Here is a 25380-nt window from a genome sequence, read left to right as displayed (position 1 = left end):
ATTTATTTCTTTTTTATTTATTAGATGTATACGTCACTTTTCCTCCAAGATGGTGCATGTGGTCCCCCTCAATCCCCATTTTATCCTCACAACAACCCTGCAAGGTAGGTTAGGCTGAGGGACAGAGTGACTGGCTCCTTGACCTACCCTCTACTTTCATCTTCCTTTCTTTTCCTGTTGCCGTTTCTGGGCAACCATAGGGTGCATATATTTCCCATTCTTTCTGGGATGGGCTTAAAGGAGGGGGACAGTGGGGGGTGTAGAAAACCAGTGTCTTTATCACCATGTGCGGTATCTTGAAAGGGCGTATGCTCCTTGCTCCTTAAAGTCTTGGGGCTCCTTTGGGTGGAAGGGCGGGACATAAAGTCGACAAACAATTACATTAGTTGTTTCCCCTGCCTAGACTTCTGTTGAGGGCGTCTTTCCAGGGGAGAGGGTGGTTTTCTCTCTCGTTCCCCTTCCCAATCCTCTCGAGGAAGGGTCTGTGGAGTCCTTGCAGGAGGACAAGGTGTTTTCCCTCCCTCTCTCAAGGGTCTGCCACCCTCTGCACCCTCTGCCGAAAAAGAAGGGGGTGGATTCCTTTTTCTTGGCTTTCCAGAGACTGATAGGTTTCTGGAAGGTGAGAGCTGGCCAGGAAGATGAGCCTGGGTCGGGCCAAAGGGGGCCTGTTGAGTCCAGCATCCTGTCCTCGCAGATGCCCCAACGGGCAGCCTGCAAGCAGGACCAAAGCTCAACAGCAGTTCTTTCTGCTTGCGGTTCCCGGCAGCTGGTATTTGGAAGCCTACTACTAGCCCTAACCCTTTTCTCCAGGTGAGGTCTTCTCTCAAATACAAGGTGTTCTTCTCGTTCACTAGCTCTGAATATCCCCCTCCGCCTATGAAGATAGCGGTCCCCACTCACCCCCACCTCCCCAGAGTGTGGAGTTTCCAAAAAAGTTATAGCTGGGTAGTGGAAAAATTCTGTCCTGATGATTTAGGGTTAGGATCCTAAAAAATGGGTAGGCAGTGCTGCTTCACCGTCCAGAGTCCCTCCACAGTCTTGCCATGCCCGTTTTCTGGTGGAGGCTAGTTCTTCCTCAAAGAAAGATACATATCTTCTTCCTTATGGTCTTTCTTTACTTCCTCTCTCTGAACTTCCTTCTCCAGGAGAAGGCCGTAGCTCTATAGGCAGAGCATCGGCTTTGCATTGCAGAACCTCCGAGGTTCAATCCCCGATGGTGTCTCCACGTAAGGTTGAGGACAGCACCTGCCTGAAACCCTGGAGAGCTGCTGCCGGTCAGTGTACTGACGGGTAGAGGGACCAGCAGTCTAAGGCAACTTCCACGGTTCCTATTTAAATCAGCACCGGTTGCTCAGAACCATGAGGACTGGAATCTTGCTTTACTTTTGAGAAAAGGACTAGAGATCAGGGGTGGAGCACCTGTTTTGCATGCAGAAGGGCCCAGGTTCCGTCTCTGGCATCTCCAGGTAGGGCCGGGAATGCCGCCTGCTCTGGAGAGCCACTGCCCGCCTGTGCAGACACTCTCCATTCAAATACCCTAAATAGGAGCATAGGGTACTGTGTTTTTGCATAGGAACATCTCCCTTATACCGAGTCAGACCGTTGGTCCATCTAGCTCAGTGTCGTTTCCACTGACTGGCAGCGACTCTCTGGGGTTTCAGGCAGGAAGTCTTTCCCAGCCCTAGCTGGGAATGCTGGGGGTTGAACCTGGGACCTTCTGCATGCCAGGCAGACACTCTACCGCTGGGCTACGGCCCTTCCCTTTTGCCGCCCCCTCTGTCCTCTGAAAGGCTTCCCCAGGAATATCTGCTGTCTCTCTGCTCTCTGTTGCTGCGTTATTCTCTGCCCTCTGTGTTCCCCCCCCCCGCCTTCGTTTTGATGTTCTTTCGTTTGCTCTCTTTGTCTTTCAAAAGGCTGATTAATTTATTGGAAATCTCTGGGGAACCCTCGAAAGGTGCAGCTCTTCTGAGTCACTTCCCGGAGCGCCCTTTGGAGAAAGAGCGCATGAGGCCGCCTGGAGCCAAGGGCGTGGCGCCTTCGCTGTCCTTAGGCTGGCAGGCCGAGTCCCGATATCGCACTTGCCACTTGAAGGCAGCCGTCTCTGGGGTGTGGCGGGACCAGCTCTTTTGAAGGGGGAGTCACAGGGCATCGGAGACCAGGCCCCCGGGGGAAGGCGTGCCCTGCACTGCTTCTGGGCTGTTGCGACACGCTTTGGCATGCAGAGCCAGGCTTTTGGAATGGGTCTTGCATTTCCAGCCTGGAAGTTTCCTGGCTTCAAAATGCCAGGGTTCGTCGTAGCTGAGCCGTGCGTTCATGCTCAGGCGGTAGCTCAGTATTGTCAACAGTGACTGTCAGTGGCTTTCCAGAGTCTTTCATGGCAGTTGATGACTGATGGCTTCTAGCTGTTGCACAGAGAGCCCTGCTCGGGTGAGAGACTTGATTGTGGTGAGAAGCGGTTTGGGAGCTTGTATGGACGTGAGCAGCAACGTGGGGTTGCTGGAAAGGTGGGGAAGGGCCATAGCTTGGTGGTAGAGCATCTGTGTTGCATGCAGAAGGCTTCAGTCTCCAATGGCACCTCCAGGTAGGGCTGGGAGTGACCCCAGTCTGAAACCTGAAAGATCGTCTTGCCCAGTCGACCACTGCGCTTTGCAGGTGAGGGCCCCCTGCAGATACCATCTTATCAGGAGGTCCAATCTGCGCAACATAGGAAACGGACCTTTAGTGTGGTGGCACCGACCCTGTGGAATTCCCTCCCCTTAAATTTTAGAGAGGCGCCGTCTCTGTTGCCTTTTCGGCGCCTGTTGGAGACCTTCCTCTTTCAACAAGCCTTTTAAGTAGAGTTGTGTATGTGGTTCCCCCCCCCGCTCACAACATTTGTCCCCGCAACAGCCCTGTGAGGTAGGTTAGGCTGAGAGAATGTGCTTGATCAAAGATCACCCAGCGCCCTTTGTGGCTGAGTTAGGATTTGAACTTGCGCCTCTGCCATTAAGCATGGCACCAAGCTCGCTCTCCACAAACACATGGGATATTATGGGAGTTGACAGGGATTTGGACCTGCCGTACCTGCAGTACCCCCTGCCGGAGTACCCTTTCTTCTGTGACAAACAAACCTTTTACCCGGGCTCCACGTAACAGTGCTGCTCTCCCTGTCACTCCTTGTTTGGCCTCAACCCGCCTTGCCTCTTTTTAGAAAAATCAAGTCATCGCCTCTTATCTGACTCCTTCTCACTGTAAGGGGAGGACAGTGTCAGTAAAACTGGAGAATCTTGCTTTGCTTAGCCCCAGGGCAGGGCATGGAACCCTGGATATTTCAGCAAACTTGGCATGGGTCTTTTCTGTTTTTTGCCTGGGGGAGATCTGCTCTGCACGGCACAAAGTTTAGCATGAGATTCCCCCCCACACACACACACACCCTCCTGCTGCACAGGATTGGGGCGGGGGGGGCAGTGGGAGCAGGGAAGCTGGCAAAGGGTCACCTGGAAGGCTTCATTGCAAAATAATTGATGGTCAGGGGTGTGTGTGGGGTGGGGTGGGGCAGGCTTGCCGAATGTTGACTCTGGCAAGGAGGCCCCGATACGCTTCGGAGAAGCTCTGAGCTGCCTGTCCAACTGATGAGCTCTTGGCAAGCGGGTTCCAGGAGGAGCGAAAGGGGGAGAAATTCTTTTGCGCCGGCTGTCTCGCAAATTTCATTGCTGCAGGGGTATTTGGCTCAGCCTGGTGTTGTGTGTGTGTGTGAAGCCTCACAGCAGCTGAGGTCACCAGAAAGCAGGGCCGGCTTGAGTGATGGTATGGATTTTCCTTTTGGATCCTGGCATGGCTTGCTGCTTGAAAGCAGCCGTACAGCATTTCTCCCCGGTTGCAGAATGCGGAGAGGACCCCCAGCGGCGCATTCCAGGAACCTGGAAATTTGTTCCTATAGGAACATTGCAAGCTGCTTTATGCTGACTCAGACTTTTTTGGTCCGTCTGGCTCAATATTGCCGGCACTGACTGGCAGCGGCTTTCCATTTTTTCAGGAGTGGGGTGGCGGTCATAGAATAATAGAGTTGGAAAGGGGTCTGTGAGGCCATCAAGTCCAACCCCCTGCTGAATGCAGGAATCTAAATTAAAGCATCCCCAACAGGTACCTGTTATTGGTTGCATTGTTGTATGGGTCAAAGAGTTAGGAAGTTTTTCCTGATGTTGAGTCGAAATCTGGCTTCTTGCAGCTTGAACCCATTATTTTGTGTCCTGCACTCTGGGACAATTGAGAAGAGATCCCGGCCCTCCTCTGTGTGGCAACCTTTCAAGGACTTGAAGAGTTCTTTCCCCACCCTACCTGGAGATGCTGGGGACTGAACCTGGGACCTTCTGCATGCAAAGTAAGTGTTCTGCCACTGAGCTGTGGGCCTTCCCCCCAAAATAAAGCAAGATTCCAGTCTTCATGGTTTTGAATAAAGGGGTGATTTTAACAGGAACAAAGATGGCTGCCTTGTTTCACACCAGGCCATCAGTTTTGTCTTAGCATCGTCTGGCAAGGGGAACCTTTGGCCTTCCAGATGTTGCCGAACTACAACTCCCGTCAGTCCCAGCAAGCATGGCCAACCGCAAGGGATCATGGGAGTTGTAGTTAAGCAACATCTGGAGGACCAAAAGGTCCTCCAAGCTTTGTTGTCATTGTCTGGCAAGCGGCTCTCCAGGGTCAGCCCTACCTGGAGATGCTGCCGGAGACGGAACTGGAGACTTTCTGCTTGAAAACCAGGTGTTCTGTTACGGCTCTTCCTCCTCCTCCTCTACAGAATCTAAAAGCGGGCACCTTTCCTTCAGTGTCACTGGAGGCCGTGGCTCGTCCTGACACATGCATGCTCCTGGGGAAATGGGGATGTGCCCCCTCAGGGGTCTTTGATTTCAACCCCCCCCCCGAAAAGGACTGGGATTGATAATTTGTTGCCCGATGGCTTACCACGGGGTTGGACCTTCTGCAACGAACGGGGTTGGCCTAGATCAGCCTTTGCCACCCTGGGACTCTCTTGCAGGTGGTTTGGGCCCCAGAGGCTGCCTCAGATGAGCGCCCTGTGCCTTTCTCCAGCGGGGGCTCATGAGGGTTGTCGTCCAAGACGCCTGCAGGAGGGCCCCAGCTTGGTGAAGACTGACCCTTAGATAGCCCCTGAGCCTGCGTTCCGTGGTTCAGCACTTAAAAACCTGCAAGCGATTGGGTCGTACTCAGCCACGCGGCGGAGGGGAGGGGGGCATTTCTGGGGCTGCCCACTGAAGATGCCCAGCGCCTCACCGGAGCCCAGGGCAAACGTAAGCAGCCCGGACAAGGAAATAACATTCCCTTCAAAGAATGACAAGAAAGGGTTGTGCTCAAAGCAGACCCGTTGAAACTGACAGACATGACATAAGTGGGTTGGTGTGCTTGAATGTTTGTGGCTGTTTTAATTGGTTTAACATGCTTTTCATGGCCTGTTCTTAACTGCTTTATCGGTAACGTTAATGTTTGTGTGTTTTTGTAATCTGTGCAGAAGTTGGGTGTTTTCTTTTTCAGTCAAGGGGTGTATAAATTTGGTTGGAATAAATAACGTTGTGACCACTTATTTCATTGGGCCTGCTTTTAGTAGAGCTTAGCTGGATATAACCCAAAACGTTTTGAGGTGCCTCATTGGAATTCTTCCCTCCCTCTTTCTGCAACCTCCCCCACCCGTATCTTCCCGGGGGTCTTCAGTAACTTGTCAGATTTCCCCCCTCCCCTTCACCTCTTCCATCTTGAACTCTCCCTCCTTCTGTTTCACCCCATTTCTTCCAGGGTAGGCTCAGGGCTCCTTGCAAAACGAAGCAACGCCCCCTCCCCTCCTTGCCTCTCTTGTGCTTCTTGATGGGCTGCTGTTGAGAGATCCACATGCCTTTTCTGTCCCTGGGTGGAACACACCATCCCAGAATCCCTCCCCTCTCTCTCTCTCTCTCTCAGGTGGCTTTTCAACACCATCCTCTGGTGTCTTTTCCTGGTGGACAGGAGAGTTCCGGATGAGCTTGAAGGTTTAGCTTTTGGGGATCCTGTGTGGCCCTCCAAGTGGTGGGAAGGGCCGTGACAGTGGCAGTTGGGGAGCTTCTGGTGGTTCCCCCCTGGTCCCTGAGGTTCAGTTGGTCTTCACCAGAAACTGAGACTTTGGTATGGTGTGCCTTGCCCTGTAGAACTCTTTACCAGTGGAGGTTTGGCTGGAACCATCTCTCTCTCCTTTCAAACATTTTCTGGAAACTGTATTTTTTTATTTTCCATGTTAGCTTATGTGTGGATTTATAAACGTGTCAGCAGAGAACATTTGGAGGGCCGCAGCTTCCCCATGCCTGGTCTAATGGTGCCTCCAGGTTCAGAGGCAGTCTACCCCTGAAAACCAGTTCCTGGTGAGCCACCGCAAGAGAGGGATGTGGGGTTTCATGCCGTGCTTGGTGGGTTTCTCGAAGGCATCCGGTTGGCCACTGTGGGATGCCAGGCTAGACAGACATCTGGCCTGATCCATCAGGGCCCTTCTCAAAGTCCTTACGACAATTGCCAAATTTAGGGCGCTCACTGTAACAGCGTACTTAGTTCTCGTGAGTCGCTCATATCTCTTGGTGGTAGAATTTGAACCTTTGTCGAGGCACCAGTCTTGCGTCTTTTTGCTTGCGTGAATGGTGGAAAGGGTTGACGTTCCGGGCGCTGACCCGCGCAGTCCCCTGGTCCCCACTCCCCCCTTCTTCCACAGCAATTCCACTGTGGGAAAAAGAAACCCGAAACAGCCGGCTTATGCTTCGGTTCGGCACAGGAGCATGAAGCATGAAAGGTTACGAAGTACTCTTGCCTCCTGCCCAGCATCCGGCACGTGAAAAATGAGCCTGGTGTGAGAACTCCCTGGCCGGTAATATAACTTTGAGGGCTGCGTCTTCAGATAAAGGTCTGGTGTATTGCTATCTGCATTTTAAAAAAAATAGCTTGGAAAGGAATCGTATGCTACAGATTTCTGCTGCTGATTAAAGGTGGAGGATTTTTGGCAATATGTGTTAATACTGCTAGGCTATTTGTGTGTGTTTACCCCCAGTGAATTGAGAGAGGAGTTTTCTAAGCGCCTTCGCAGCCTTTGCCAACCTGGTGCCCAAGCTGGACTACACCTTCCATCAATTGGCTGGGACTGAAGGGAGTTGTAGTCCAAAGCATCTGGAGGGCACCACGTTGGCCATGGCTTCTCTAGAAGGCCATGCAACCTCCTTGGTCTGCGTGTCGTGATGGTGGGGAGTTGTGACTTGAGATCAGTGGAAAGGGCCCAGGTTTAGCTCCTTGTGTCTTGAGTCAGAAAGCTGGGAGAGGCCCTTGCCCTGAGGCAAGCTACTGGTCAGGGCTTGCAAAACTGGGTTAAGTGGGCTAATGGTCCTGTATCAGATAGCTTCGCATAGTCTTAAAATGTCTTTTTGCCTCTCATAGAAGAGGGTGGGAGTTCAAAATGGTGTGCGTGTGTGAGTCCACGTGCACCAGACTTGCTTGATCGCTTGTGGCGAGTTGAGAATCAATTCCAGGGGACCATGCAGGAGGCTTTATGGGTTGCATCGAACTGAGTAAACCCACTGCAATTAATCCACACGACTACCTTAGGTCCATTAATTCCAGTGGGTCTGCTCTGGGCAGAACGTAGTTGGCTCCCTTTCTTTTCTTTTTTACGCCACAAACGGCTTGCATGGATAGGATAGTGATGCCTGTGGGCTTAGCTCTGCAGGGCCATTGGGAGCAGTGCGTTTGTTTGGAATCAAATCTCGTATTGGCTACAAACTGCTGTAGGGCAGCTCTGTGCTTGGTGCACCTATGTTTGCTGTGTGAACCCATGTGGCTGAAACACACACAGAGAGCATGATAGGGAGAAATAACCTGGCCTAGGTAAAGGGGAACACCTGGTGGGGTGTGGTCAGGTGGGGTTCTGACGCACTGGAAGCCGTTCTCCCTGTCTCATAACGCTCGGACTCGTGGTCACCTTGTGAAGTTGCGTGAGTGGCAGCGAGATCAGGGCAGACAGGAGGAAGTACGATTTTAAAACAACCAGTAATTAGCCAACGGGATTCAGTGCCAGGGCATGTCTGTGATTGCTGCTACCTTAGATTGCTTTTTTTAAAAAAAAAAGAAAGAAAGAAAGAAAGAAATGAGTAGATTCGTGGAGGTCTGTCTAACCACTGAGCAGCCGGGTCCCTGTGGTGCACTTGGTGGGGGCGTTCGGCTGGCAACCCAAAAGTGGATGGTTCAAGCCCGCTGTGGCAGCACCTGTTTGTCATGCAGAAGATCCCAGGCGCCTCCAGGCCCAACTTGTGTCAGCAACAGCCCAAGGGCCAGATTCCCTTCCGAGGGCTAGGTGCCATTAGTGAGCAGAGCAGAGGCAAAACTCGGTGGAGCTTTTAACCTTTGTACAGTAAGCTAGATTCTACACCATCCCTCTCTGTCCTCCGTCCAGGCAAGCAAGAGTTCAAGGACACACCTTCCAGATACCCCACTGGGCTGCACAGCAGGGCCAATGAGAGTTCTGGCCTGGGGAAGGCTTGAAAGACTGGAGCATTGAGCAGGGGGTTGGACTTGATGGCCTTACAGGCCCCCTTCCGACTCTACTATTTGGTGGTTCTATGGTTTTATGTTAGAGCAGCCTGGAAGGCCACGTTCAGCCACTGAGCCCTGAAGTTCCTCTCCGGTGCGGCCAAATGACCCACCAACCTGACTGGGTATAAGGCATTCTCTGTTAGCACAGAGGGCGAAGTGGAGCCTCCATGTTCAGGAGCTGTCTCCTTCATCTGCTGGGGACAAATAACAAGGCAAGCCCCCAGGGATTGGCTTCACGCTCTTGAGTTTTCTAGAGCAGACCTTTCCCAGCCTTGGATCACATGATGTTGGACTACAAACCCCGTGCCCCCACCCCATCAACCCAGCCACCGCCAGGGATGATGGGAGTGGCAGTCAGAGCAACGTTGGGGACCCAAGATTGTGGAAGGCTGCTCCGGAGGCACTGGGGACAAGGTTGGCCTTTGGTCTGATCCAGCAGGGTGGCGCTTGCATCCTTTCAAAACACACCCGACAGTTCCCCTCCCCTTTGCCTTTGAGGTGGTGGCAGAGTGTAATCAGGAGCTTTTCATGTTTGAGGAAGTGGTATTCCTTTGGAACAGCAAATCTTCCGGCTTAGCGTTGCTGAGAAGTTAAAAAGGAATGTTCTTCCCCCTCTCCATTTCCTGCACACCTGTGTCTGCGGGAGGCGCAATGGTTTCTTTGGCGCTGCAGATGGACGAAGGCGACCTCGGAACGGAGCGGCATGACTCCGGTGCCTCTCTTTATGTGAAAAGACGTAGCCAGCAATTTCAGGGCGATGAGGTTCCTCGGGAAGCGGGCCTCAGCCCGTTGGCAGAGTACCTGCTTTGAACGCCTGAGGACCCTCTCCCCCTGTTCCATCTCAACCCCGAGGCCATTTGGGTAAAGGGCAGTAGCTCAGTGGCAGAGCAGCTGCTTTGGCATGCAGAAAGCCCCAGCTTCAATCCCCAGTGGCATCTGAGAGAGGCCCCTGCTTGAAACCCTGGAGAGTCACTGCCAGTTAGTGTGGACACTACTGAGCTAGATGGACCGATAGTCTGACTATGGCGACATCTCCAGGTAGGGCTGGGAATGCCCCCCTGCCTGTGACCCTGGAGAGCTGCTGCCTGTCAGTGTGGGCATCACTGAGCTAGGTGGAGCAATGGTCTGACTCAGTATAAGGCATTTTCCTCAAAGGCAGGCGATTTGTTCCAGTTAGGAACACTGGGTTGTATTCAACTAAGTCCTCCTCAGAGTAGACCCCTTGAAGTGAATGAACCTAAGTTAGTCAGGTCTGTTAACTTCAACGGGTCTATTCTGAGGAGGACCTGCATTGAATATCATCACGCTGTCTGTGTAGGAACGAACGTCCTGTACAAAGGTAAAAAATCTACACTTCGTTGCTCTGCCCACTTTTTGCCTCTGGCCTTTCCCACCACTGGCATGTGGCCCCCGGTAGGTTGCCCTGCTGGGAAAGTGGCCCTCGGGCTGAAAAGAAAAGTTCCACGCCCCTGCTGTGAGCCTACCTCACAGGGTTGTTGGGAGAATGAAAGTTGGGGGTGGGGTGGGACCACGCCTGCCACCCTGAACCCCTTGGAGGAAGGTTGGGATATGAAAACGAGAAGAGATAAAAAAGTAAGACTCTGCCCTCTGGCCATCTGTGAGATAGGGCACTTACTGTAAGTCAGACCTTGCCTTTCTAGAATATCTGCCTTTGTGTGTGTGGAGATATATATATGTGTGTGTGTAGAGAGAGAGAGTTCTCTTTCCACTTCTTTGTCCTGTATAAATTGTGCAAACTATTTCCATGTATGGTGGGTCTGCATACTTTATTCCGGCTTTGCCAGTCAAAGCGTCAGACAGCAAAAAGGGCTCTGCTCCCTGCCCTCTGGAGGGCCCTTAAAACAAAAAAAGTGGCCCCCTCTCGAGTTTTATTTATTTATTTATTTATTTATTATTGGATTTATATCCCGCCCTTCCTTCCAGCAGGAGTTCTGAGATTCTGCCACCTCAAGGTGCTGCTGGCACGCTTCCGAGGTCGTCTTTGCACCTTGAGAACTAGAAACTCATGCGTGTTTGTATTCAAAAGGACAAGTCTTTTAGGGTGCTGAATTCTGCGTCGAGTCCCAAATTCCACAGCTGCGGAGTGGCATCTCTGGATAAAAGAAAAGGGTCAGGTAGCCGATGGTTTAGAGGAAGGGCCATAGCTCAGTGGCAGAGCACCTGGCTGGCATGCAGAAGGTCCCAGGTTCAGTCCCCAGCGGCATCTCCAGGTAGGGCTGGGAGAGGCTCCTGCCTGAAACTGGAGAGCTGCTGCCGGCCAGTATAGACAGCACTGGGCTAGATGGACCAATGGTCTGACTTGGTATAAGGCAACTTCCTATGCGATGGGACAGACTCTTCCCTGCCTCAGATGCTGGAGAGCTGCTGCCAGTCAGAGCAGGCAATACTGATAGACAAGTAGCCTGAACTGATATAAAGACGCGTCCTGTGTCCCTACGAGACGCTGCGAAGTCTGGCTAGGAGAGCAAAGAAGAGTGTGGGCGCATTCTTTCGTTTTTAGTTAGTTATGAGAAAGAACATTGATGCTCGCAGGCGCTGCGGACGCCCTGGATGTCTTTTCAAAGCGCAGACTGACACCTTTTAACAGCTAGTATTTTTACTGCTTCCCTTGTTATTGTGTCATAAAAAGGAGACGGCTGTGCTTGCATAGGACAGGCAGTGTTGCTCGCTTAGGAAGATAGCCAAGCGAGAGATTTAAAGCTTTTCATCCGTTAAACGATTTGTTGTCATTTCCCCATGCCCCGCCAAACCTCCCTGGTTTCAATTCCAGGACAGTGATTCCGCCCCCCACACAAAAAAAACGTCCTGACTTTTCTGCCTGTAGCTCTATCTGCTGGATGAGCGTTGCAGAAGATTCTGGACGCATCCTAAGCCGAGGTGGCAGGGGTTGTTGGCCCAATGTGTCGGGCACTCGTGGCCAGTCTGCGAGCCGAGGCGCACGTCAGAACAATCGCTTTCCTGCAGGTGAAAGCAGCAGATCAGTCCGGGCGGGCTAGCTGCCTTTCACGTAAGCTTGCCGTCTTCTTGAGCAAGGGTGGGCAACCTTTCCTCTGTCTGGGGCTGGCATCTCTCGGGTGATCTGTCCGGGGCTGCATGCCGGCTGTAAATTGGGCCGAAGCATCGGGGTGGTGGGAAAAGCTGCATGTTGGCGTGATGACCCCCTTCTGTCTCTCTGCCCCCCTCCTCTCTCTCTGATAAGCTTTTGCAAAAAATCTTAACTGATGATGACTGGCCGAGGGCTTTTTAAAATGACCCTGGAGGCATCTCCGAGATTCGGACAGGAAACAAACTCGACTACGCTCATCCCTGTCTGTTTCACGTGCCTCGTGTTCTTCAAAGGCCCCGAACAAGTTGCACCTCGGAGGTCAGCAGTGCCTCTGGTGATGACTTTATTGACGGTTGTTGTGAGGACAAAATCGGCAGGGGGAGAACCATGTCTGTGTGCCAGCTCCGTGGAGGAAAGATAGGACATAAATGCAATAATGAATAAATAAATGTGTTTTTTAAAAAAATTCAAAATGTAAATCAAAACCAGCATTTCAAAAAAAATACATTATAGAATAAAATTACATATATAAAGTGAATGCCCTGAACCTTTTTCTTTCTCCCTCTGCCTCCCCCCCTTCTTTTTGCCGCCCCCTTAGGGCATGTTGCAGAGCTTGGGGTCTAGATAAAGGCTCCTTGTCCTCCGTGCGGCAATTGGGATCCCTCAGTTCCAGCCACCACCACTCCTGGCTTCCTCCATGAGGCCGCAAGAAGTCTGATGCCCTCGTTGCCCCTCACCATGGACGGCGGGAAGAGTTTCCACCCGCCCTGCACACACCAGCAGCCAGGCAACATGCTGTACGGGATGACCGCCCTCCAGGCCCAGCTCAGCATGCCTGCCATAGAGGTGAGTGTCCCTTTTTGGTGCAAGAGGAGCAGGAGGCCCTGCCAGCGGTCCTAGACTGGCCCAGGCGGCGTATGTGAAAAGGGGTGTGTGCTAGTGGTAAGTGCAGTAACTTGGCTTGAGTGTACATGCCTCCTGCAGATGCCATCTCATCAGGCGGTCTCTTGCCTGCCAACATGGGAACTGGGCCTTTAGTGGGGTGGCCCCGACCCTTTGGAATTTCCTCCCCTTACATAACAGACGGGCGCCATCTCTGTTATCTTTTTGGCGCCCACTGAAGACCTTCCTCTTCCAACAGGCCTCTTCAGTAGAGACCTTTATCCCAGTCTGCATCTGTGTTGGAATTGGTGTTTTTAAAAATGGTTTTCAAAGTTTGTTTTTAAAAAGATGCTTTGTTTTAAAGACGTTTCAAACAGTGCATTTAATTGCTTCGTTGCTTGTCCGCTGCCCTGGGCTCCTTCCGGGAGGAAAGGTGGGATATAAATTTAATTAATAAATAAATAAAGGTCATTTTGGGTGTGTGAGTGTCTTGGGAAGACTTGGTTGTGCCTGGTATCCTGTACCATTGGCTCAGCTGGGACCAGCCATGGCTTCCTGTCTCCGTTGGCAGCCGTTGAACCCAACAGTAACAGAGGGTGAGACAACAAGGCCCCCTGCCTTCTCTTTAGTAGTTTCAATAGTAAGTTTCAGTCCAGAGTGCCGCACAAATCAACCTACAGGCTACACAGAATTCAGCTTCACCACTAGGAGAGACTAGACGTGACTTTGCCGTGCTAAGACGTTGTCGCAGCAACTACAGGCAACTCCTCACCCGGCTTAAGTAAGAATGGGTGGGCAGCCTACTTGCATGTACCAAGCGTCGCTGTAGAGAACGTGCGCGCACCCGAGTGGTCCTCCTCAGAGGCGCTGTTGGGGGCGCATTGATCCTGCCAGCGCAAACGCCTCCGGGTACAGGCATCGGCAGGTCCTTCTCTGTCGGGGGGGGGGCTGCGCTGGGGTGACGACAAAGCAGGCGTGGGAAGAGGAGAGTCGCTGGGCAGGGTGGCAACTGTCTGATTGGGTTGGGCCTCCTCGTGAGTAACCAGAGCTGTAGGAGCGGAGCTGTCACTATCCATTGCAAGAATCCTGACCCGACACTGCTGCTGTCATCCCATTCAAAGTCCGTCTCCGTGTCTGCAGACTCGCCACTCTGCCCCTGTTCTGCTGGGCTCACGGCACCAGCTGCCATTGTGCTCCTCCCCTTCTCAGTGCAGCCTCGGGCACTGGCCACCCCCCTGGCTGCCTCAGAAAGGCAGGGTGTGGCAGCGAGGCCCCCTCCGTCTGCTTGGAGAGAGCCAGTTGCCACTTGGCTCCTCTTCGCTTTCCATTCCACCTACTTCTTCCGTAACAGCACGGCAGCTTTGGTTCTTGGATGTACTATTTTTCCCCTCCTCATTCCCTGTTCATCATGTTTCTGAGATGGCAAGCTGATATTTTCAAACGGAGAAGTTTCTGAAGTCCCCCCCCCCAAAAATAGTCACTCCCCGCCCCCGCCCCTCTTCAGTCAATAAACAAGTGGGAGCTGTAACAAACTGTTGCTGCGTGGAGCACGCCTGGTGGCCATTCCGCTCCGCCAGCCGTGCCCTTCGGCATGCCACTCCATTCCAGACCCCCTCCTCTCTGTGGTCCCCCCCCCAACAGCTCTGCCCTGCATATTAAACAAACAGAATATGGCCTTATCTACTTTAAGATTAACTGAGGACAGTTTTGGGGTGGGGAGAAGGGAGCCTATGGGTATTAATCAGCCTTCCCCCTTCCCCACCTCCCAACATGGTGCCCTCCAGAACTTTTGAACTATAATTCCCATCAGTCCCAGCCTGCGCAGCTTGTTGAAAAGAGGAAAGTGTTTGGTAGGCTCTGAAAAGGCAACGTCTAATATTTAAGGGTAGGGAATTCCAAAGGGTCGGTGCCACCACATTAAAGGCCTGATTCTATTGTTGCGCATTCTATGTAGGAAGGTTGTGCGTGTCCCCACTTTGTATAGAAAGCGAGAATTGGGAGCAAAGATTATTGAGCAGGCTGGGTAGTCTATTAGGGCTGCTTCTACTCGGATCGGACCTTTGAGTTAATTGTGTCTGGGTAGGACTGTCGTTTAATACAGCCTTTAGCAACTGTTAAACATTGTATGGGTGAGTAGTCCTCATGAGCAACCCCCATCCCGTATTTTTAAATCACCCCTGTTGTTTTTTCAGAATTCTGCTTCCGGTTGGTGGAATCTGGCTCCATATTCATCCGCTTCATATTCAGCCCCGTCTTTCCTGAGCGAAAACCAGTAAGTAAGACACATAAGACCATTTAATTTCATTTGCGACGTCTGAGCGCACTGATGGGTGTCCATTGTTGCAAATAAAATTGTCCATCGACAGGTTGGAAGGTGCAGGTAAAATATTTCAGTGGGACATGCCAGACTATATTTAGTTGCGTAAGGTTTTATTATAGAAAATAGAAAAGGCAACAATTCCTTCATTTCTCCAAAACAAAACAGAAAATAAATGGTTTAGCGAATGCAGTCAACTACCTTAGGAGTATTAGAGATTGCTTTCGTCTACCTAGTCCCGGGCTGTGGTCTGAAGGCACATGATGCCAGTGCCTGGATGGGAGACCTCCTGGGAACCACATGCATGCTGTCTTGGGTTCCATGGTGAAAGAAAGGCGGGGTATAAATGTAATAAATAAATACATTTATTGGGTTTATATTGGCTACACTGGCTGGCAGTAGCTTTCCAAGGTCTGAGATAGAAACATTCCCAGCCTTGCCTAGAGACACCGGGGACTGAACCGTGGGATCTTCTGTGGGCAAAGCAGGGTTCTGCATCCCTGACTTCTAGCCTTTTCTTTAAAAACAAAGGATGTTTCCAGTCCTCATGGTTATGAATAAAGAGGGCTGGTTTAAATCGGACCATAGGAAGCTGCCTTTTACCGAGTCAGATTGTTAGTCTACCTCACTCAGCGTTGTCTGCACTGACTGGCAGCGGCTGTCAGGGTTTCAGGCAGGGGGCTTTCCCTGCCCTACTTGGAGGGCGTCAGATTGGGGGAGGCCTCTCTCGTCCCATGTGGCGTTTTTACTGGGCGACCTCGAGGCAAGTGGCTAAAGCCAGGGAAGCGAATGTGGTGTCCTCCAGTTATTTTGGGCCTCAGTTCCCATCCGCCTCGGTCAGTGCTCAGGGGATGATGAGCATCTTGGCTCAAAATCATCTGCAGAGCGCCATGTTGGCATCCTTTGAGATAAGGGGTGAACTGTGAGCCAGACAGTTTCCGGTTTCGAATCTTGCTGCTCACCTGTAGATTACTCTGGTAAGCGAGCCAGTCTGCGATGGGACAGAGAAGGCAAATCTGCCCCCTCCTCCTCCACTGGCCAGCACGATGGGGGATGGGGACAGAGAGGTTAGGGTTTCTTCTTAACCTTGGATACGTTAGACCCGGAGTGGGCGAAAAAGCCACAAGAGAAAATTGGTTCAGGGGTCCCATTGCGTCCAGCATCCTGCGGCCAACCAGATGCCCCAATGGGAAGAAGTCCGCGAGCAGGACCTGAGCACAGCAGCACCTCTCCCGTTCCCAGCAACTGGGAATCAGGGATAGACTGCCTCTGGGCGTGGAGGTTCCATTCTCAGCTGTCATGGCTAAGAAGAGCCTGGCTGCTGAAACAGGCCAAAGGTGGGCCGTCTCGTCTAGCATCCTGTTCTCACAGTGGCCAAACAGGTGCCCCAACGGGAAGGTCGCAAGAAGGGCCTGAGTGCCACAGCAACTGCCCCCACTTGTTAATCCCAGCCGCTGCTATTCTGCCTCCGACAGTGGGCAGACTCATGACTTGTGGGTCTACAGTCCCGAGGTCCAGCAACCAGAAGCCAGATTTAAAAACGGTTAGCTGAACGAAGGCCTGGTGAAAGGCAACCATTCATACTCTCTCTATTATATATGTTAACGACTAAGCGACAGAGAAGTTGGAAGAGAAATGATGCGCACAAGTTCAGCCCTGGCAGAGAATTCCACCCCCTTTGCCTATAAAATGTGTGATTTTTTTTCATACTGTTGTTAAAGTATTGGGGGTCAGAAACACTTGCCCAGAGTTCCCAATCTCTACCTTTTTTTGTGCTTCACGGGAGTGTCGCCAAAGCAACAAACCACCGCTTGGACACCAATTTGCGGCGCCCAGCTGGGCTTGAAACCGCTGGAGTGGTTTGCAATTGCGGTTTTGCAAGACTTTTATGGGGGAGGGAGGGGAGCTCTACCTGTGAGGTTGTGTGCGATGCCGGAGAATGGGGGAGAGGAAAGAGACGCCCCCATCGTGCACAAGCAGCCTCTCTCCTCCTTCCCACCCCACCTTCCCGGTTCAGCTGCAGACCCAGCGGCCTCCCTCGCTATTGGATGGCTGTTGCCGCTGCTGCTGACGCCCATGCTTGGAACAGAGTGTGCTTTTTTTCTTTCAAGAGTATTCCTGTAAATTCTACTTTCTGAACCCTCCTGGGAGGTGTTAACAGAAGTTTCTCTCTCTCTCTCTGCCTTTTTTTCCCTTCTGCATATTGAATCACAGATTGTAGATGAGGATTATTGATTACGATCCTTCCCCCCCCCCCACCGCTCCTCTCCCTGTGGCCGTTGTCACAGCCTTGCTCGAATCCGGTGGTGTGGCTGTTCGCAGGTTCCCAGGCACTTCTGCAAGTAGCCTTTGCACCTCAGCAGTAAAAAAAAGAAAGGAAAAAAAAAACGCACCATCAGCCGGACCCTGCAGTTTAGGATTTGGTGGCTGTGTCCTTTTTTCCTTGTTCATCATCAGAACTTCTTGGCTAGATGTTAAGGAGGGACATGGGACACTGCCTTATACTGAGTCGAGACCATTGGCTGTCTAGCCCAGTATTACCAACACTGACTGGCAGCAGCTCTCCAGGATTTCAGACTGGGGTCCTTCCCAGCCCTGCCTGGAGATGCCGTTGGGGATTGAACCGGGCACCTTCTACATGCAAGGCAGATGCTCTGTGGCTGAGCTATGGACCTTCCCCACTTATCCTTATGCAGAGATCTCATCGCAGTCTGCGTTTGTGTTGGAGTTTTTGAAACGATGTTGTTAAAAGATGTTTTTGAAATAGTTTTCTTCGGTTTTTAGGATTTGTGGCAAAGGTTTTGTTAAAAAGGTGTTTTTAGTGTTTTTATCGCTTGTTGTTTGCCGCCCTGGGCTGCTTCTGGGAGGAAGGCAGGATATAAATTTAATAAATGAATGAATAATTAATAGGTAAGCAGGAGTGAGAAGCAGTGTGTGTGCGCGTGTTTCCACATTGGCTGTGCCTAGCAAAAGGGAAATCTGAGTCAGGCCTGCGGTTGGATGTGAAGCGATGGCAGTTCCGGTTTTGGGAAACGTCGGCAGCGACTGCCGGCAGTATTGCCAGCTCGTATCTTGGGTGAAAAGAGCTGCTTCCACCACCGGGCCTGCCCCAGTGTGATCACAAACTTGCCGCTTGCCTGGTCATGAGGCTGTGCCGGAGACTCTCTGCAGGCATGCCGCTGTCATAGGCAGGGGAGCAAAGGACTGAAGATTCTCTCTCCAAGGAGGCGCATCGAAGCACCATCTTCATCTACTTTTCGGCACCAGGCAAAGATTTTCTCCGTTGCCCAGGCTTTTGGCCCTTAATGTGTTAGGTCTCGGCTCTTGGCCTCTTTTAGATTTGTAGACCTGTCCTCTGTTTGTACTGATGGGTCGTGTGTGTGTTCACGGAGGATAAGGCTGCTAGCCACGATGGCTGCGCTCTGCTTTCACACTCAGAGTGCTTCCGAAGACCAGTTGCTGGAATCCACAGGAGAGGGAGAGTTGCATGCTTCCCAGAAGAGGCATCTGGCTGGCTGCTATGACGCATTCAGAAGCATACTACTCTCCAAAAAGCGTTGCCATCGGGCTAGTAGCCTCTGACAGCCTTTGTTGTTGTTGTTGTTGTTATTTGCCTTCAACTCGATCACGACTCATGGCGACCTCCAATAGCATGAAAGTGTCTAATCCTCTTCTAAATTCATCCAAGCTGGTGGCTATCACTGCCTCTTGTAGGAGCAAATTCCGTAGCTCATCTGTGCACTGGGTGGAGGAGAACTTTCTTTGGGCTGTCCTGAACCTTCCAACGTTCAGCTTCGTTGGAGGTCCACAACTTCTAGTGTTGCGTGAGACAGAGAATTTCCCCCCCCCTTCTATCCACTTTCTCCATGCCATGCATCATTTCATACGCTCCTATCATGTCTCCTCTGACCCGCCTTTTCTCTAAACTAAAAAGCCCCAAATGCTGCAACCCTTCCTCATAGGGGAGTCGCTCCATCCCCTTCATCGTTCGGGTTCCCCCTTTCTGAACCTTTTCCAACACTATGATAATCCTTTCTGAGCAGTCAGTGTATTCTGATACGGGTGGGTGGATGGGAGATCTCCGTGCTGTCCTACAATGGTCCCCATTTGCTACCAGTTCTCGAGAACTTCAAAACCAGCTGGCTTCTCGCCCAGCCCCAGGGGGTGCAGCCAAGTTGGTCGCATGTCAGATCCGCAGCCAATTCTTACTGGAAAGATGATGAGGCAATTTGCCCGAGAGGGGGTGAGCAGTTCCCTCTGGCTGACGCTTTGCAATAGTAAAACCAGAACCAGAGGATGTGGGTGTGTGCGTGTAGAGAAGCGAGAGGCGACAACAGCAGCTGCTGCGCTCTCCTGATTGTGACTTGCTGCTTCCAGAGGGCAGAGGAGGATGGAGTTCATTGACACGGCCTCTGCCTCTTGTGTTCACATAAGACTTGCTAAGTGGCTGGCCCTCTTGGTTTGTTTGTTTGTAAAAATCTTTATATACTGCTTTTCTTTTTAAAAAAAAGTCAAAACAGTTCACAGATGACCTCAGCGATAGAGCTGAGATTCAGGCAGTCCCCTGGTTGCAGGGAAAGAGCCTTGCAAATGTTTAGAGAGGAGGGAGGATGGCAATTTGGCCTCTTCTGAAAAAGGAAATGGTCTGCCTTCAAGTCGATTGCCACTTACGGCAACCCTATGAATAGGGTTTTCATGGTAAGTGGTATTCAGAGGGGGTTTACCATTGCCTCCCTCTGCGGCTAGTCCTCCCCAGCTGGCTAGCGCCTGCTCGGCTTGCCACAGCTGCGCAAGCCAGCCCTTTCCTAGTCCTTAACTGCCAGCTGGGGGGCAACTGGCTCCTTGGGACTATGCAGGTTGCCCACGGCTGCACAGGTGCCAGGGCATGTCACCCCTGCGCCACTCGCTGTGGGGTGATCTTTAGCTGGCCCTTGACACCCAGGAGACACGAGCAGGGATTTGAACGCGCAGACTCTGGACTCCCAGCCAGGCTGTCCTCCCCCCTGTGTTATACCAGCTGTATTGGCCTCTTCTGCAGAGGCTCAGAGTATTCCTTGCACATTTTTTAGAAGTGAGGGGGTCTGCAAGGCTTAGCCAAGTAAAGGAAGAGTTCCTGAGCTGCACCATTGGCAGGCTTTGACAGGTTCTGTCTTAAAATTGAAACCATTAAGGTTCCTGTGAGCCTAAATTCACCCGACTGTAAGGGCCAGGGTGAGGGACATTTGTTGTCATTGTAAACAGTTAAAAACAAGTAATTAAAAAAACATGTTAAAAATGACTAAAACAGCCGTAAACTAAAAAGAGAGAGAGCTAAAATACGTCAGCATCTAAAGCATCTGGATGGGATTGCCTCAACAGAAATGTCCAAATCAGGCATCGAAAAGAGTACAGCAAAGTTGCCTGCCTGGTGTCGATGGGCAGGGAGTCCCAAAAAGTTGAGAGCTGGTGTGGCCCAGTGGTTAGATTGTTGGACTGGGACCTGGGAGAAGACCAGCGCTTCAGCCATGAAGTTCACTGGGTGAGCTTGGGGGCCAGTCACTGCCTCTCAGCCTAAACCTACCTCACAGGGTTGTTGTGGGGATTAAATGCGGAGGGGGAGGTTCATGTATGCCACCTTGAGCTCCTTGAAGGCAAGGTGGGATATGCAATGCAATAAATTAAATAAAAGTGGAGGTGCTGCCATGCTAAAAGAAGAGTTGCGTTCACGGGCCGGGCGAGTATTATGTTGCACCTCAGAAGGTGAGAGTTGCTAGCCTAAGGGGGCTGCCTGTAGTGTCCCTGTGTGCTCCAGAATTGGTGCCACACTCCACCCATCCCCTGATTTTTGGAAGTCCAATGTGGTCTTTCTGGTCTTTCCTAAGTTACTGCAGGTGTGGGGAACCATTGCACCTCCAGGGGTTCCTCAACTACAACTCCCACCAGCTCCAGACAGCACGGCTAAGGACTATGGGAGTCGTAGTTCAGCAACATCTGGAGGGCCAAAGGTTCCCCACGCCTGAGTTGCTGGGTGTTGCATAAAAACTAGACATAAGAACCTCTTGATCAGACAAGGGGCCCACCTAGACCAGCATCCTGTCCCCCCACTGGTCAGCCAGAGTTTAAGCAGATACCTGAAAGATCGCCTTACCCGTTATCTGCCCAGCCAATCACTGCGCTCTGCAGCTGAGGGCCTCCTGCAGATACCGTCTGATCAGGACGTCTGTTCTGCACAGCAGCGGAAGAGGACCTTTAGTATAGTGGCACCTACCCTTTGGAATTACCTCCCCATAAATATGTGTGGTGTAGTGGTTAAGGTGTTGGACTATGACTGGGAGACCCAGGTTCGAATCCCCACACAGCCTTGAAGCTCACTGGGTGACCTTGGGCCAGCCACTGCATCTCAGCCTCAGAGGGAGGCAGTGGGAACCCCCTCTGAATGCCGCTTACCATGAAAACCCTCTTCATAGAGTCGCCCTAAGTCGGGATCGCCTTGAAGGCAGTCCATTTTTCAAAATATTACACAGGCACCATCTCTGTTATCATTTCTGCGCCTACCGAAGACCTTCCTCTTTCAACAAGCCTTTGAAGTAGAGTAGTCTGCGTCTGTGTTGGAATTGCTTTTTAAGATGTTTCTAAATCTTTTCTTTCAACAGATTTTTGTTTTAATATGTTTTTAAAGATGTTTTGTTTCAACACGTTTTTTGTTTTTAAGATGTTTTAAAGTGCTGTTCTTCTGAGAGGAAGGGTGGGATATAAATTTAATAAATAAATGAATAAATCTGAAGAGCAGAACAGAGGTGAAAGGTCCACCTAACGCAAGCTTGGGAAGGGCTCATAGCTCAGTGGCGGGTGCCTTGCTGTGCATGCAGGAGGTTCTAGGTTCAGTCTGTGGTGGCAAGCCCAGCGTAAAAAGAAGCAGAAATGAAGAGACCGGGTGCTTCTACAGCCATCTCAGGCAATGGGGAGAGCTGTGGCTACGGCCCTCTTCCTTCTTAACTCCCTACAGGTGTCTTGAGAGCTGCTCTTGTGTAGTGGGGTGGTGTGTCCAGCTAGGACTGGGGGAGACCCGGGTTCAAATCCCCGCTCAGCCACAAAGTTCACTGGGTGACCTTGGGAAGCGTGTGTGGGGAGGGGGGCGTCCAGCTGGGCCAGCTTTTGGAAGAGGGTGCCGGCGCAGAGGAAACTATGGTCCCATCCAGCAACGCAGTTCTTATTACGCTTGGGTGGGGGCTTCGGTGGAAACGGCTTTCATTAGGGTCCGTCCCAAATTTATCGTCCTCTCTTTTTCTCCCCAACCCCTGCTCTTAGGCAATATTACAATGTCGCTTCTGATTTCTACACGAACTCCATCAGTGGGCAGCTGTTCTCCGACACCAACTATGCACCTCCACCAGGCCTTGCCGATTTCTTACCCAAGAATGGCGATTTTCCTCAGGTAAGGCTCTGGTGACCATTTCTCCAGCAACTGCCATGTTTCTCCGTTGGAAGTAGATTGTATTTGCGGTGTTGTGGGTTTCTGTTGTCCTATCACCCCCCACACCAAAATAATCTCTCTGATTTCTTGTTTTGACGATTCTAGAGAACACAAGGAAAGGGGTTATGTGTAAGGAAGATGTGCATTGTGAAAACATGGCAGAAAGCATTGGAAGCTTAGCAGTCATGGAATAAGAGGAGAGGTCCTCTTGTGGATAAGGAATTGGTTAAGAAGCAGAAAGCAGAGAGTAGGAATAAACGGACAGTTCTCCCAATGGGAGGGCTGTAGAAAGTGGAGTCCCTCAAGGATCGGTATTGGGACCTGTACTTTTCAACTTGTTCATTAATGACCTAGAATTAGGAGTGAGCAGTGAAGTGGCCAAGTTTGCTGATGACACTAAATTGTTCAGGGTTGTTAAAACAAAAAGGGATTGTGAAGAGCTCCAAAAAGATCTCTCCAAACTGAGTGAATGGGCGGAAAAATGGCAAATGCAATTCAATATAAACAAGTGTAAAATTATGCATATTGGAGCAAAAAATCTTAATTTCACATATACGCTCATGGGGTCTGAACTGGCGGTGACCGACCAGGAGAGAGACCTCGGGGTTGTAGTGGACAGCACAATGAAAATGTCGACCCAGTGTGCGGCAGCTGTGAAAAAGGCAAATTCCATGCTAGCGATAATTAGGAAAGGTATTGAAAATAAAACAGCCGATATCATAATGCCGTTGTATAAATCTATGGTGCGGCCGCATTTGGAATACTGTGTACAGTTCTGGTCGCCTCATCTCAAAAAGGATATTCTAGAGTTGGAAAAGGTTCAGAAGAGGGCAACCAGAATGATCAAGGGGATGGAGCGACTCCCTTATGAGGAAAGGTTGCAGCATTTGGGGCTTTTTAGTTTAGAGAAAAGGCGGGTCAGAGGAGACATGATAGAAGTGTATAAAATTATGCATGGCATTGAGAAAGTGGATAGAGAAAAGTTCTTCTCCCTCTCATAATACTAGAACTCGTGGACATTCAAAGAAGCTGAATGTTGGAAGATTCAGGACAGACAAAAGGAAGTACTTCTTTACTCAGCGCATAGTTAAACTATGGAATTTGCTCCCACAAGATGCAGTAATGGCCACCAGCTTGGACAGCTTTAAAAGATTAGACAAATTCATGGAGGACAGGGCTATCAATGGCTACTAGCCGTGATGGCTGTGCTGTGCCACCCTAGTCAGAGGCAGCATGCTTCTGAAAACCAGTTGCCGGAAGCCTCAGGAGGGGAGAGTGTTCTTGCACTCGGGTCCTGCTTGCGGGCTTCCCCCAGGCACCTGGTTGGCCACTGTGAGAACAGGATGCTGGACTAGATGGGCCACTGGCCTAATCCAGCAGGCTCTTCTTATGTTCTTATGTTCTTATGTGTGTGCTTTGGTAGTGGCTAGTTCAGTGTTGTGTTTGTGTGTGTGTGTGTTTTGATAGCCTACACACAAAACTGGTAAAAATCCTCCATAATAGCTTGGGACCACAATACCTGATGGAACCCCTCTCCGGATACGAACCCACCTGTACACTATGTTCCAGATCAAAGGCCCTCCTCCGGGTGCCTACTCCGAGGGAAGCTCGGAGGATGGCAACAAGGGAGAGGGCCTTCTCAGTGGTGGCCCCCAAATTATGGAATGATTTTCTTGACGAGGTGTGCCTGGCGCCAACACTTTTTGCCGCCAGGTTAAGACTTTCCTCTTCTCCCAGGCATTTTAGCATGTGTTTTAAATTGTTTTAAATTTTTAAATTGTGTATTAAATTGTTTTGAAAAGATGTGTTTTTAAATTTGTATATTTGTTTTAATGTTACTGTAAACTCGCTCGCACAAGAGGCAGCGATTGCCGCCAACTTAGATGGCTTTGAAAAAGGGCTAGACAAAGTCATGGAGGATAAGAACATAAGAAGAGCCTGCTGGGTCAGGCCAGTGGCCCATCTAGTCCGGCATATTGTCCTCACAGTGGCCAACCAGGTGCCCATCATGGGAAGCCCGCAAGCAGGACCCGAGCGCAAGAGCAACTCTCCGCTCCTGCAGTTTCCAGCAACTGGTATTCAGGAGCATCCTGCATCTGACTGTAGCTGTAGAGCACGGCCTTCGTGGCTAATAATAGCCTCTTCCTCCTTGAATTTCTCTAATCTTCTTTTGAAGCCACCCAAGTTGGTGGGCATCACAGCCTCTCGTGGGAGTGAATTCAACCATCATGGAGGATTTTCATCAGCTTTTCTTGTGTAGGCTATCAATATCCACACAGACACATAACTTGTGATGGGCTTTTCCCATTCTCTCTTTTTTTTAAAAAAAGTCATCTTTCATAGAATAGTTGAGTTGGAAGGGGCCCTATAAGGCCATCAAGTCCAACCTTCCTGCTCAGTGCAGGAATCCAACTTCGAAGCATCCCAGAGAGGTGACTGTCCAGCTGCCTCTTGAAGGCCTTCAGGGTTGGAGGGCTTTAGAGGTATAGATAAGGCTATCAGTGACTGCTAGCCCCAATGGCTATAAACTAACTCCAGGATCAGGGGCCACATACCTGTGAATACTAAGTTGCTGGAGAACATGAGAGGCCTTTTGTCTCGCTTGCAGCTTCCAGGAGGCATCTGGTTGGCTTCTGGGAGGACAGAAGCCTGGAGTAGATAGGCCTCGGCTCTGATCCAGCATCCAGGCTCTTCTGGTGTTTACATGGTGTCATCTTGGAGAGTTGTCAGTGGCACAGGTTGGGGTTGGGAGGGGTTGGTTTGCTAGCTTTGGCAGAAGCAAATGTTAAAATATTGGCCGCGTTGGAACACTCCTCTGAATGAGCCGTTTGGCCTCACGTTCAGACCCGAGGGATACGACGCTAGGAGGTCTTCCATTAACTGTAGTTTTCTGTATTATTGCGCTCCACACATGCGATGTGGAAGCTACAGAATAAATAGTTAAAACACACACACGCGACCTTCTTTTGACACTGGAATGGAACAGGCAGGAGACAGGGTGCGCATTTGCTGGTGTATATCCAATTGCCTGGTAGCAATTGAGACTTGGTTAATTTTAAGGTACGGCTCTGACAC

At 50.9% G+C, this 25380-nt stretch overlaps 1 protein-coding gene across 2 annotated transcripts in view; it reads left to right on the top strand.

Annotated features, from left to right (window-relative positions):
• The window catches only part of SBNO2 (strawberry notch homolog 2), a 79707-nt gene that overhangs the window by 1670 nt on the left and 52657 nt on the right, over positions 1-25380 (top strand). Inside the window, exons 2-5 of one of the 2 annotated variants that reach the window (XM_061601104.1) lie at positions 4208-4360; positions 12252-12499; positions 14728-14807; positions 22140-22266. In XM_061601104.1, coding sequence (XP_061457088.1) covers positions 12371-12499; positions 14728-14807; positions 22140-22266 — 336 coding nt within the window. In that variant the 5' untranslated portion in view covers positions 4208-4360; positions 12252-12370. The remainder of the gene's footprint in view (positions 1-4207; positions 4361-12251; positions 12500-14727; positions 14808-22139; positions 22267-25380) is intronic. The other variant, XM_061601103.1, reaches the window with a different exon arrangement.

This window comes from Rhineura floridana, chromosome 18, assembly GCF_030035675.1.
Source record: "Rhineura floridana isolate rRhiFlo1 chromosome 18, rRhiFlo1.hap2, whole genome shotgun sequence".
Taxonomy (NCBI): domain Eukaryota; kingdom Metazoa; phylum Chordata; class Lepidosauria; order Squamata; family Rhineuridae; genus Rhineura; species Rhineura floridana.
Note: the sequence above shows the minus strand (reverse complement) of the source record. Positions and strands in the feature narration are given on the sequence as shown.